At 45.0% G+C, this 13,170-nt stretch overlaps 1 protein-coding gene across 1 annotated transcript in view; it reads right to left on the bottom strand.

Annotated features, from left to right (window-relative positions):
- SPTLC2 (serine palmitoyltransferase long chain base subunit 2) overlaps nt 1–9,405 on the bottom strand; it is a 96,025-nt gene extending 86,620 nt beyond the window's left edge. The window contains exon 1 of the mRNA XM_061156526.1: nt 9,162–9,405. Within this exon, the coding sequence (XP_061012509.1) occupies nt 9,162–9,293 (132 nt within the window). The 5' untranslated portion in view covers nt 9,294–9,405. The remainder of the gene's footprint in view (nt 1–9,161) is intronic.
- Nucleotides 9,406–13,170: the final 3,765 nt, after the last annotated feature.

Below are 13,170 nucleotides of genomic sequence, written 5' to 3'. Positions count from 1 at the left end.
AACCCAGGCCATGACAGTGAAGATGCCAAGTCCTAAGCACTGGACCGCGAGGGAACTTCCTTGGGTTGTCTTTTCATTACTGAGTTAGAAGAGTGCTTTATACATCCTAGATAGCAGGCCTCTTATCTATATCAGGCTATATGATTTGATTTTCAAATACTTTCTCCCATTCTATGGATTCTCATTTCACTTTCCTCATGGCCTCCTTTGAGATAGTTCTTAATGTTGATTCAGGACAATTTATCTTTTTTTCCTTTGGTTGCTGATACTTTTGGAGTCATGGAACAAAAAAAACCCATGGCCTGATCAAAGTCTGCAAAGGTTTATCCCTATGTTTTTTCCTAAGAATTTTGTAGTTGTAACTCTTACATTTAGACCTTTGATTTTACTCATGTGCCAGCTGCCCCCACACCATCTTTTAAAAAGGTCATTCTCTCTCCCCTTGAATTATCTACTCTTGTAGAAAAATCAGTTGACCACAAATGTAAGCGTTTTAGTTCTGCCCCAACCTGGGATCCCTGCATTTGCAGGGCAGTCTTAGCCACTGGAATATCAGGGAAGTCCCTACAGTAAGTTTTTAAATTGGAAAGGGTGAGTCCTCCAACTTTGTTCTTCTTTTCCAAGGCTTTGTCTATTCTGGGTCCTTTATGTTTTCATATGAATTCTAGGGCCAGATTTAAGTATTACCAAAAAATCCAGCTGATACTTTGACAGGAGTTGCGCTGAATTTGTAGACCAATCTTAAGTCTTTCAATCCCTGAACATTTGGATGTCTTTGCACTTACTTAGATCTTTAATTTCTTTCAAAATGTTTTTATAGTTTTCAGTATCCAAGTCCTGCAATTTTTCTGTTGCATTTTTCCTAAACATTTAATTCTGTTTGATGCTATGTGTGCAAAAGCTGTGCTTATTGGCTTTATGGAGACTGATGCGGACCTGGTTGCCCTTCCAGTTGGTGCCCACTACAAAGGCAGAGGGGAGGGCACAGGCCCAGAACACGTTAGAGGTGGAAGAGAGCTCATAAGAAAATGCAGACTTTGTGGCAGACCTGCACAGGCACACAGGCTTCCTGCAACATCCGTCTGTCGTACCTTGGGGCTTATCTAAGAGACAGGAAAGTGCTGCAGAGATGTGGGTGGTGAGGGACAATAACACCTCCTGTGCAGAGCACCACTGCCCAGAGCGCACAGAGAACCAAGCGGTGCGCGCATACTCGGAGGCCCACACTTCTGAATTATCAGTAGGAATATGGGAACGTCAAAATGCAGATCTGTTTTACGGCTGGCTTTGGAAGCACTTCTTAGCCCATTCCATATGAGGTAACTTCACAAAAAAATCAGGAACTTATCCTGATGGCAAGGAAAACATGTGGATTCCCTTCTTTTCTAAAGGTGCCTGACAAAAGAAAGAGGACACTTCTGGAAATAAATGTTCAGAATGTGGCATAGCTTGTGTGATGGGAGTAAAGCTCCAAACTATTTTTTCTAGTTATGTGTGGTAGGCAGTAGTGAGAGGTTAGCTCACTTCAGGAAAAATCCAAGGGAAGATCAGCCTCTATAACCAACTCTCAAGAGATGAAATCTATTGTCATTCCTAATACCTAAACTCCTCAAAAATTAATTTTTTTGAGTAACTTCTGAACTGTTAAATCCAGTGACATGACAGATTAAGACAAGCCTGAATACAACCCGGTTCTGTTAACTTACTACCTGGGCCAGATATTTAAATAGTCTGGAATTCAGCCTGACTCGTAAAATGGAGGTAATATTCACCTACCCAAGCTCTCGTGAAGATTAGATAGGTAGAAAAGCTGACCACAGTAAATGGTACCAATTTCTATCACTTTAATAAAAGTTTCTAAAATTTCTTCTTGGCTGTGCTGGGTCTTTGCCGCTGTACGGGCTCTTCTCTAGGTGTGGCGAGCAGGGCTACTCGTCACTGTGGTGCGAGGACTTCTCTCTGCAGGGCTTCTCTTACTGCGCAGCACAGGCTCCAGGGCCCGCAGGCTTCAGCAGCTGTGGCTCCCGGCCTCTAAAGCACAGGCTCAGTAGCAGTTGTGGCGCACGGAAGCTTAGTTGCTTCTCGGCATGTGCTTCCTGGGCCAGGGATCAAACCTGAGTCCCGGCATCGGCAGGGGACTCCGCAATGCTGAGCCACCAGGGAAGCCCCTTATGTCTATTATTATCCTTAGTTTCTCACCACCAAGATTGTTGCTTACCCCGCCTTACTGAAACACCCTCCATTTCCTTGGGCTTTCTCACACCACTTCCCAACACTTCTCTTCTTTCCCAATCAACCTTCTTCAACAATGGTGTGTGTGTATCTTCTCCCCAAAACACCAGGATTCCCCAAAATTACACCCTTGGTGCGTCCTCTGCTTGCTTAATGCCCTTTTCTATCGACTTTACCAACTTAAATGGCTTCAACCACGACCCCTTCATTCCTTCATCTAAGATCTCCTTAGTTCCTATCACAAACCAGGCACAATTCAAACAGTAAAAGCTCAGCTGTTTGCTGAAGGGGCTTACTTATTAAGCAGAAAGAGGCTTATTATTTAGAATAATTCAAAACCACCACACTGGACAGGTCAGTACTTTATCTGTAGTTTCTAAAGCTTTCCGAATCATAAAAATTATTGAATATTTTCCCCAACTTCAACATGTAGAGGAACACTGGATCACATGCATAGTCTCAGTATAACTGCATATTTTTTACTCTACTTAAGAAATATCAGAAAACAGCAGACTGATTTACAACAGATCACATTCAAAAATGAGCCCCCAACACAGGGGTTATCCCTGCCCTTTAGGGTCTTACAGTACACATGTATTATTTCTACAGTCAGAAGGAAAAACCATTTTAAAACGAAAGGAAAAATCACCACCTTAACCTTCATAATGGGTCTTGAAGGTAGTCCTAAAGACAACAAACGTTACGATACATTTTCTGAGCTTCAATCAGGCAAGAGCAAAGGGTTTATTTTCTTAATCCACATTAAGTCACAAGTTACAAATTATATTATAGAAGTCTTCTTAGAAGCTATTCAGAAGGCAACTGGCTTTTGAGGCCACAAACCATGTATTTAATCAAGTAAGGCACACCCACTCAGAATGCAAACACAGCCTCTACCCATCCCCCTCTCAATTGCCTATTCTGCCAATAAACACTGCTTCTTTCTTTCAAAAATGGAATCTAATTGAATCTCAACCAATTAACTACTTGCTCAGAACACTATGAAGTTTCTAGGCCACCTAGGCCAACCTTAAAAAATGGGCAAGCCTGTCTGCCCTGAATATCCAAGTTCTAAGATACTATATTAAGAATACAGTCGGGGGGAGGGCGGTGGAGAAGAAGAATACAGTGATTTATATGTTAAATACTGGTCTCATGTCCCAAGAATTTTTATTAACGAGAATTTCTGAGTTCCTCAAATGACTCTGGAATCTTTCAGATCCAACTAGTAAGACTTGAAATGTTCTTCTGCTTGGAACAAAAAGCACTTGAAACAAACATCTAATCCCATGAGTTGTAAACAGTTACAACATTATTTCTGAGGTCTTCTGATGTCTCACCAGGCCCTGTGAAACCTGAACAGGTATATTCACCTTCTAGCTACTCCTCCAGTTCCTGTGTCAGAATCAGCTTCTTTTCGAAGGTACTGTTTCCTCTCAGTGGAAACAAAAGCTAGTAGCTACTTGGTAAACCACCTTTCATTAGTTATTCATTTGTCTTCTTCTAAGTAGCAAAACCAGTATTTTGTTCTTTCTACTTTATCTTGTTACTTAAATAAGAACATAACTTGTGCCCCAATTCCTTCAGATAAAATCTTATTTACTGGGGCAGCTGGAAGGCTGTCATTCTTCTAATATCTCATAAAACTACTCCTAATGGGCTGGTGATGGACAGGGAGGCCTGGCGTGCTGCGGTTCATGGGGTCGCAAAAAGTCGGGCACGACTGAGTGACTGAACTGATACTGAATGGGAAAAAACTTAGGTTCAACTCTCTCAAAGGCAGATCATTTTTTTCTTCTATATTGTTAACTAATTTAGGAAAGTTAAATGTGTAAACAAATCTTAAAAGTTCTTCAAAGAAATGGAAGACAGAAAAAAATGTAATGTTAACGAGGGGCTTTAAAAGTAGAAACCAACAGTACTATATTTCAGGTGCAACTAAAATATGGCATTTATTTAACCAAATTTTAAATCCACAGTAATAAACTCTTGGTAATTAAGATCACTGAATACTCCAAATTGCTGCTGAGAAAATTTCCTGCAAAACCTCTAGAGGTCTTTAAAAATAGGATAGAATCATCTATCAAGATTAGTTTCAATGATATAGTTTTAATAAAGTCCTACAAATAGATAAAGGAACTGAATTACATAAACCCCTAAGGTTCCTTCCAGCTCTTAACTCTGCCAGAGATTCCAATTCTAACTCTTTCAAAGCTTCCCTAACGCTATCTGCCACCCTTTACCTCAAAAATCCTCTCCTCTCACTCCCTCTGAATGGCAGAGAGGAACAATTACCTCTTCTCTTCCTTGTGAAAACTCTTATCGTCGATATTAAAAAACAGTAATGCCTACACCTTTAAGGATGGCTACAGGAAAAAACCTAACTTTTCTGTGATCTCTCTCCTTAATTCTCACACTGCCATACCACTAACACTCTGACCACATGTATGTGCGGGGGTGAGGGGGGGACCGGTGGGGAGGGGGGCTGCTACATACCACCAAGCAATACTGTGACACAGCTGGGTGTCCTGCAATTTCTTTCCTTTTAAAAAAAAAAAACCCGAAGAATATAGCTAATTCACAATGTTGTTAGTTTCAAGTGTAGGGGTCCCACAATTTAACTCACCTCTACACTACCAGGAGACAGCATCAGATCCCACAGGTAAGGGTTCAGTCCCACAAGCCTGCCCTGCTCCACCCCCAACTTCACATGCCAGTATCAAGAACCTGTGCTTCTGACCAATCAGAGGTTCTGGGGACCCCTTCCTTGCACTTGGTTAATTTACTAGAGCAGCTCACAGATCCCAGGAATACTGGTTCCTTACCGTTTACCAGTGTTATAAAAGGAGATGATAACAAAGGATACAGATGGAAGACAGATGCAGGCAAGGAATGTGGGAAGGGGTACAAGGCTTCCAGGTGCGCCGCGGTCCCAGCCCCTCCACGTGGTCAGCAACCCAGTCCTCTCTGGACCTTTATGAAGGTGTCATCACGCAGGCATGATTGATCATTAACTCCATTTCCAGCCTCTCTCCCCTATCTGGAGAGCTGAGGGTGGGGCTGAGAATTCCAAGCTTCTTTTCTTGTTTTGTTTTATTTATTTATTTTTGGCTGCATCGGGTCTCAGTCGTGGCAGGGGCGTTCGGACCCGGCCACAGCGCTGGGACTCAGTTGCTCCGTTGCATATAGCATCTTAGTTCCCCGACCAGGGACTGAACCCGAGTCCTGTGCATTACAAGGCAGACGTTAACCACTGGACCACCAGGGAAGTCCCAAATCCCAAGCTTCTAATCATGACTTGGTCTTTTTGGTGACCGGGGCTCCCATTTAGGAGCCAAATGAGAGTCAGCTCATTAGAACAAAAGATGTTTCTATTATCCAGGAAATGTGAAACTGAGTCAGAAACTGGAGGTCAAAGACCAAATATTAGAACAAAAGATACTCCCAGGACTTTTATCACTTAGGAAATTACACAGGAGTGGGGGTAGATATATACATATTTTTCTCCTATAAATCTCACAGCTAATGTTAAAAAAAAAAAAAAAATAACAAGTGTTGGTGAGTATGTGGACAAACTGGAAGCCCTGTGCACTGCTGATGGAAAGAAAGTGGTACAGACACCGCATCAAACAGTAGCATGTTTCCTCACAAAAATTAAACACACCATATCATCCAACAATTTCACGTCTACACCTGAAAGAACTGAAAGCACGGTTTAAGAGTTACTTGCTGACAATGGCGTTATCCACAACTGCAACATGGAAGCAACTGCAATGTACACTGACAGATGAATGGCTATGCAAAATGCGGTATATATACATACAGCTGAATACTATTTGGCCTTTAAAAAGAAAGGAAATTCTGATACATGCTACAACAAACGTGAATCATGAGGATGCTATGCTAAAAAAAGCAGTCAGTCACCAAAAGACAAAGAGGTGGAATGTGAAATGGTGGTGACCAGGGACTAGAAGGAGGAGAGAATGTGGAGATCCTGTTTAATGGGTACAGAGTTTCAGATTTACATGATAAGAAGAGTTATGGAGATGGATGGTGTGGATGGTTGCACAACACTGTGAATGTATTTAAGTCCATTGAATGAGACACTTATAAATGGCTAAGATGGTAAATTTTATTTTACCACAGTTAAAAAAAAACACTGGAAAACAGAACACAAAACCAAACAATAATATCTGATTGTTGCATAATGCCCTTTCTACCACGGCATCTACTGATATTTACTCAAATGCTAAACCCAAATCCAACAAAGAGGCCAGCATACACATTCATCCCTTCAAACACAGAAACGTAGACTCCTGAGAGCGTAGAGGGATCTTAGAAGTTTCTAACTTCTCTTCTGTTCATTAAAAGACAAATGGCGGACGTCCCTGACAGCCCAGTGTTTAAGATTCCATGCTTCCAATGCAGGGGGCTCAGGTCAATTCCTGGTCAGGGAACTAAGATTCCACATGACTCAGGGCACGGCCAAAAAACAAGAAAGTGGAATATGTGAGGAAATGAACTTATATCTCAGATTTAAAAACCACATTACATTCTCTTTTCAGTAAAAGCAAGACACAAGCCTGTGCAGTTAACATCTTAGGTGTATTTTTATGGCATAATTTGCCATATTTCCCTAGAAACTGGGGGAAAATACACATAGTACCATAGCACATCCCTTTAGTTAAACACAACTGTAAAAATATTTTAAAGATATTCTTGCTCTCATGAAATTTCTTTTGCTTAAGAAAAAAGGGGGAAAAACAACACTCCACAGCCAAGTCCTCCTATTAGTATAAAAGTTAATACCTAAAGTCTTTGTCTTAAAAAAAAAAAAAAGACTCATGAGAAATTGTTTTCTAAAAGGGATAGTGCAGCCCTAAATATTCTTTGGGCGCACTCCACCAAACCATTCTTCCAAATGCCACCAGTGTGTCTTGAGTGAAATTTTTCACTAAGATATATTAGAAAAAGTCAAGGTTTCCAGTTATACAGATTTTTAAATTTCATTTCAGCAGCTTAATATTTCTTCAGTGTATCAGTCAGCAAACTCTGAAGAAATGTCATGCCCACCAGTGCTAAACAATTCAGGATTATGGGAGGGAGAGATCTTATTTACTATGAACACTAACTCTGACCACAAGTGTGTTAAGTGAAAAGAGCACTTAGACACAAAGCACCTCTAACGTGTGAACACTTTTCTCTCGGTTTCCCCCTCGCTCTTAAAAATCATCACGCACTTGTTGGCCTGCAATGTATTTTCCGATTTCCACCATCAGGTTTCCCTGTTACAGTCTCTACCACAACAATTTTATCTTACTAGCCACTGCTAGGAAAACAACCTTTTCAATGGGCTTATAATGAGCTGATTATTATCACTTCCTGTCCCACACAATTATTTCTTCAAAAATGGAAACAGAATTTTTGAGTCCGTGTATCATGTTGTCTTATGCCTTAAAAGACATAAGGGGAGGTCAAGTCTCTTTTATGTATTTCCCCTCTAACGCTTACAGACTTAATATCTCAACAAGACCTGGAGAAACACCTATTTTCTGTTTCACGCCAGACAGTACCAATGGGGGAGAAGACTGGCACATATTTATGGTAATACCAAATTACAACAGTCACATTTCCTGCTAAGGGGAACAGACTACTTCTGGGGAAAAAAAAATGATTTCCTTAATTTCTTAATGAGATTTTTCAGTATTAAAGTCAACCGCAAATATCATAACACTCTTCCGCCAACACTGACCTTTCATCTTTTTAACCAGCTCCTCTTTAAAAACACATTTCAGAATACCTGTCAGTCCACAGAACTAGAAAGTTGACAGTCATTACTACTTTGAATTCAGAACTTTTCAAAATATTTCAGAACTGCCAGGGCCTGGTTGCTGACTCAGCCTTGGTGAATTAGACAAGACTCATGGCAAGTTGTGCGCCGGAGTTCAATGTCGTCTGACTCTTTGCAACCCCATGGACTGTAAGCCCCTGGGGCTCCTCTGTCCAAAAGATTATCTTGGCAAGAATACTGGTTTTGGTTGCCCTTTCCTTCTCCAGGGGGATCTTCCCAAACCAGGGATGGAGCCCGAGTCTCTTGTGTCTCCTGCATTGGCAGGCGGATACTCTACTGCTGACCCACCTGGATTCCCCTCATCACAAGTCATCACCAGGCTAAAAAATTCCCTTGCATGATAGCACTCCTGCACGGGGTCAAAACGACCACCTAACTCAACGTGGAGCCCAGGACGGTAGGGAGCGGGGGAGGGAGCGGGTAGGATTCTCACCTAGGACCAAGACCATCGTGCTTTTAGGACCAAGACCATAGTGCTTAATTTTAAGCCTCTGGACTGGGTTCACTGCCAGGTTTGTGGCCCAAAGTCTTGCTCTGCAGAAAGGGGTAAGGAAGAGACTGGGTGCGTTTCCACCTGGTATCACCTCCTAACTTTTCTTTACCTCCTGGGGATTCTAAGTGTGGTATTCCCTAGAGGGTTTCAGAGCTTCTAGGAGGAAGCAAAACCCCCTAAAGGGGCTAGAGGAGGGAGCCTCCGGAGGGGGTAAAAAAAACAACCAAAAAACCAAGAGCCCACGAGTGGCCCCTCCCGGGCTTCGAGGGGCGGGGGGGCACGCCTTGCCTCCCCAGAGCGGCAGCACCCACTTCTGGCGGGATCGGGTAGCAGAAGCAGAGCCAGACCTCCGGGGTGGGGTGGGGTGAGGTGGGGGGAAGACCTCAGGCGCAGAGAGATAGGGGAGCCCCAGCGGCCGCCCTTGAGCTTCCCGGCCACGGGAAGGCCGGGTGAGCGCCCGGACGCGGCTGCCGGCACTCCTGAGCCCCGCGGACGGTCACCGCGACCTCCCCGCCGCCTCTTCCGACGGGCGCCGGCTCGCGGGCACCGGGCCCCCAGGTCCCCGGCCGCCCGGTCCCTCCGTACCTGGCCGGCAGAGGCTGCGGCGGCCGCGGCGCTGCTCCTCACGTACCCGTTCCGCACCTCCCCATTCGCCACGCAGCTGTTCGCCCGCACCGGGCGACGGCAGCAGAAGCAGCCTCCGGGATCCGGCCGCATCGTCCCGGCGGCACCCAGGCGGCCACAGGCAGACGCTCTCTGTAGGCGGCGGCCGAGGGAGCGGCTGCCCCAAAGTCCCGCTCCGCGCCCCTCCCGCCTCCCCGAAACCGGAAATGGCTGCACGCCGCCGCCGCTTCCCTGCGGGGCCGTCACGCGGGGGCGGGGCCCGCTCCCGCCGAAGCCTGCGGCGCGCCCAAGGCGGGGCCCCCGGGAGCCCGAGACCCGGCCGGGGGGGCGGAGCGCGCAGGAGTGGCGTGCTCCTGAGGGGGCCACTGGCCAATCAGGAGCGGGGGAGGAGGCGTACCCTCCCTCCGCCTGGCCAATCACGGGCTAAAACGGCGCGGCCCCCGCGGGTATGTCAGGAGGGTTTGCTGGAGGCGGACAGCTTGGACCTGGGAACTAGACTGAGCCCAAGTCTCTAGAGCGGGTTGCCGGTTTTCCTGAACCGGCGGCGCCCTCTCTGCCTTTGCCTCCGGGGAAGTGGTCGGTTTGAGTCCCCAGCCTTCTACTTAATTATCTATTTCTTTTTTTACACGATACCTTTTTTTTTTTAACATTCCCTCACCATTCTTCAATACTCATCGTACATTAACACATTTAAAGTAATAATTCACATGTCTCTTTGCCCTTCACATCTGTTCAGTTTCAGGGTTTTCTGTACAATTTCTTTTGTACAGAGAGTCAAGAAACTTGGTCTTGTTCCAGGTCTGCCAGTAACCAAAAGCTAAACCTTGAATATTTAACCACTTTGGGAGCCTAATTCTTTAAAATGGAGTGAATACGTCCTGCTTAATACTCATTGCAAGAATTCTATTAATGAGCCACTTTGCACCTATCACAATACCCGGCTCATACTAGAAGCATCTTATATATATTTATATACATTATTTTTCACCTATTTTCATCTATATCCCCATAGTTATTAGAGAGGAAATGGTGGTTTAGTCACTGAATTGTGTTGGACTCTTGCAACCCGATGGACTGTAGCCTACCAGACCCCTCTGTCCATGGGATTTTCCAGGCAAGCATACTGGAGTGGCTTGCCATTTCCTTCTCCAGGGGATCTTCCTGACCTGGGGATCAAACCCAGGTCTCCTGCACTGCAGGGAGGTTCTTTACCAACTGAGCTACCAGAGAGGTCAATACATGTATGATGCTAAAAAAAAAGTTTATGGTTTTCCTCTCACATTCTACAAGAGAAAAGATGTACATACATGAAGTAAACAAAAAGGAAACGCTGACCAAAGGCTGGAGTGATTAGGTAACAGGAGTTCTGATGAGGAAGGCTGGTTGGCTGTGACAAGTCTAGACTTTCTATATAGGAAGTTTTCAGGGCAGGAATCTTCCCCTGCTTCCAGCAGGGGTAAGGGATTTAATTGGGGCTTAGACAGTGGGCTGAATAAACTTGGAGAAGGCTTGGGAGGAAGATGTGGAGTGAGCTTGATCTTTTTTTCTTTTTTAATGAACATTGGGGTGCATATATCTTTTCTTTGTCTGTTTAGATGTATAACCATGAGTGGAGTTGCTGGGTCATATGGTGGTTCTTCTTTATGGTCCAACTCTCACATCCGTACATGACTACTGGAAAAACCATAGCTTTTGTGAGCAAAGTTGAACCATAAAGACAACTGAGCACCAAAGAATACTTTAAGATACTTTAAAATTGTAGTGCTGGGAAAGACTCTTGAGAGTCCCCTGGACAGCAAGATCAAACCAGTCAATCCTGAAGCAAATCAACCCTGAAGAGTCATTGGAAGGATTGATGCTGAAGCTCCAACACTGGCCTCCTGATGCGACGAGCTGACTCACTGGAAAAGACCCTGATGCTGGGAAAGATTGAAGGCAGGAAGAGAAAGGGCGACAGAGAAGATTATTGGATGGCATCACCAACTCAATGGACGTGAGTTTGAGCAAATTCCAGGAGACAGTGAAGGACAGGGAAGCCTGTCGTGCTACAGTCCATGGGATTGCAGGCAGATATGACTTAGCAACTGAACAACGTGGTAGTTCTATTTTTTAATTTTTACTTTTTATTTTTGGTTGTGCTGGGTCATCATTGCCTCATTGGGCTTTTTCTAGTTGTGGTGAACGGGGGCTACTCTCTAGTTACAGTGCCTGGGCTTCTGGCTTCCCTGATACCTCAGTTGATAAAGAATCCACCTGCAATGCAGGAGACCCCAGTTCAATTCCTGGGGTGGGTATATCTTCGGGAGAAGGGATAGACTACCCACTCCAATATTCTTGGGCTTCCCTTTTGGCTCAGCTGGTAAAGAATCCACCTGCAATGTAGGAGACCTGGGTTCGATCCCTGGGTTGGGAAGATCCCCTGGAGAAGGGAAAGGCTACCCACTCCAGTATTTTGCCCTGGAAAATTCCATGGACTGTACAGTCCATGGGGTCCCAAAGAGTTGGACACGACAGAGCGACCTTCACTTCACCACACTTCTCTTGTTGCAGAGCACAGGCTCTAGGGCATGCAGGCTCATTAGTTGTAGCCTCTGAGCTCAATTGCCCCAAGGCATTTGGAATCCTCCCAGTTGTCGTTGTTGTTCAGTGGCTAAGTCATGTCCAACTCTTTGCAACCCCATGGATTACAGAGTGATAGGTTTGCCTGTCCTTCACTCTCTCCTGAAGTTTTCTCAAGTTCATGTCCATTGAATCGGTGATGCCATCCAACCATCTCACCCTCTGTCACCACCTTCTCCTCCTGCCCTCAATCTTTCGCAGAATAAGGGTCTTTCCCAGTGCCTGGGCTCTTTGCATCAGGTGGCTAGAGTATGGGAGTTTCTTCCCAGACCAGGGATCAAAGCTCTGTCCCCCACATTGGCAGGTGAACTCCTAACCACTGGGCCACCAGAGAAGTCAAGGGAGCTTGATCTTGAAAGATGAGTAGAATTTGGAGAGCTGCAAGTGAGGAGGAAGGAGAAGGTGTTCCTAGAAGAGGGACCCTTCAGAAGCTCAGGTATAGAGGTTGGAAACAGCAAAGCCTTGAACAGGAGAGTAAGAGTTAAGGAAGCTGGCTAGATTAAGGAATCCTGCTAGTCAGTCCCACCCTCCAGAGGGTAAGACACCAGGTCCTTGTCTTGTTCTGCCACTTACTTACCGTGTGTGCCACATCATTACCAAGTCACGCAACATGCAACATCAGCCTTTGTTTCCTCATCCATCTCCCAAAGCTAATACCCACACTACTTACTTCACAAAGTTTTTGTGAGCATAAATGATTTTGTCATTATTGCTGTTTAGTCACTAAGTCGTGTCTCACTCTGCAACCCCATGGACTAGAGCCCACCAGGCCTCTCTGTCTGTAGGCTCCCCCAGGCAAGAATACTGGAATGTATTGCCATTTCTTTTTCCAGGGGATCTTCCCCACCCAGGGATCAAACCCCGTATCTCCTGAGTCTCCTGTATTGGCAGGCCTCTTCTTCACCACTGAGCCACCAGGGAAGCATGAAATAATAGACAAATGTTCTAATGATCATGCCCACCATTGCTAAATCACAAAAAGCATGCCTCAGAAGGTAGTAGGAAACACCCCCAGGCTCTATGCAAACAGCAAAACCACTCCTTCCAGAGGCCTAAGCAGCCTTATCATCACTTTATTGAGTTCATATGCAAAGTTCTGTGCAAGGTACCAGCCAGGCTTACAACTCTTTTATCCTCCAAGACTGCTCAGATCTCTTTGGTTGTGAAACCTTTCTTGAACTCCAATCTCCTAGCAAAATTAGTCACTTTCTTCCCTGTGAACTTTATACACACCTCTGTAAATATATGATACATTGCTTTGGGATTCTTTGACAGGGAGGTTACACAATGATTAGAAGCAAGAGCCCTGTAGTCAGACAGGATTGGAGACCCATCTCCAGCACCTAGAAGT

This window comes from Dama dama, chromosome 12, assembly GCF_033118175.1.
Source record: "Dama dama isolate Ldn47 chromosome 12, ASM3311817v1, whole genome shotgun sequence".
Classification (NCBI taxonomy): Eukaryota; Metazoa; Chordata; class Mammalia; order Artiodactyla; family Cervidae; genus Dama; species Dama dama.
This window is presented reverse-complemented; position numbering and strand designations above follow the sequence as displayed.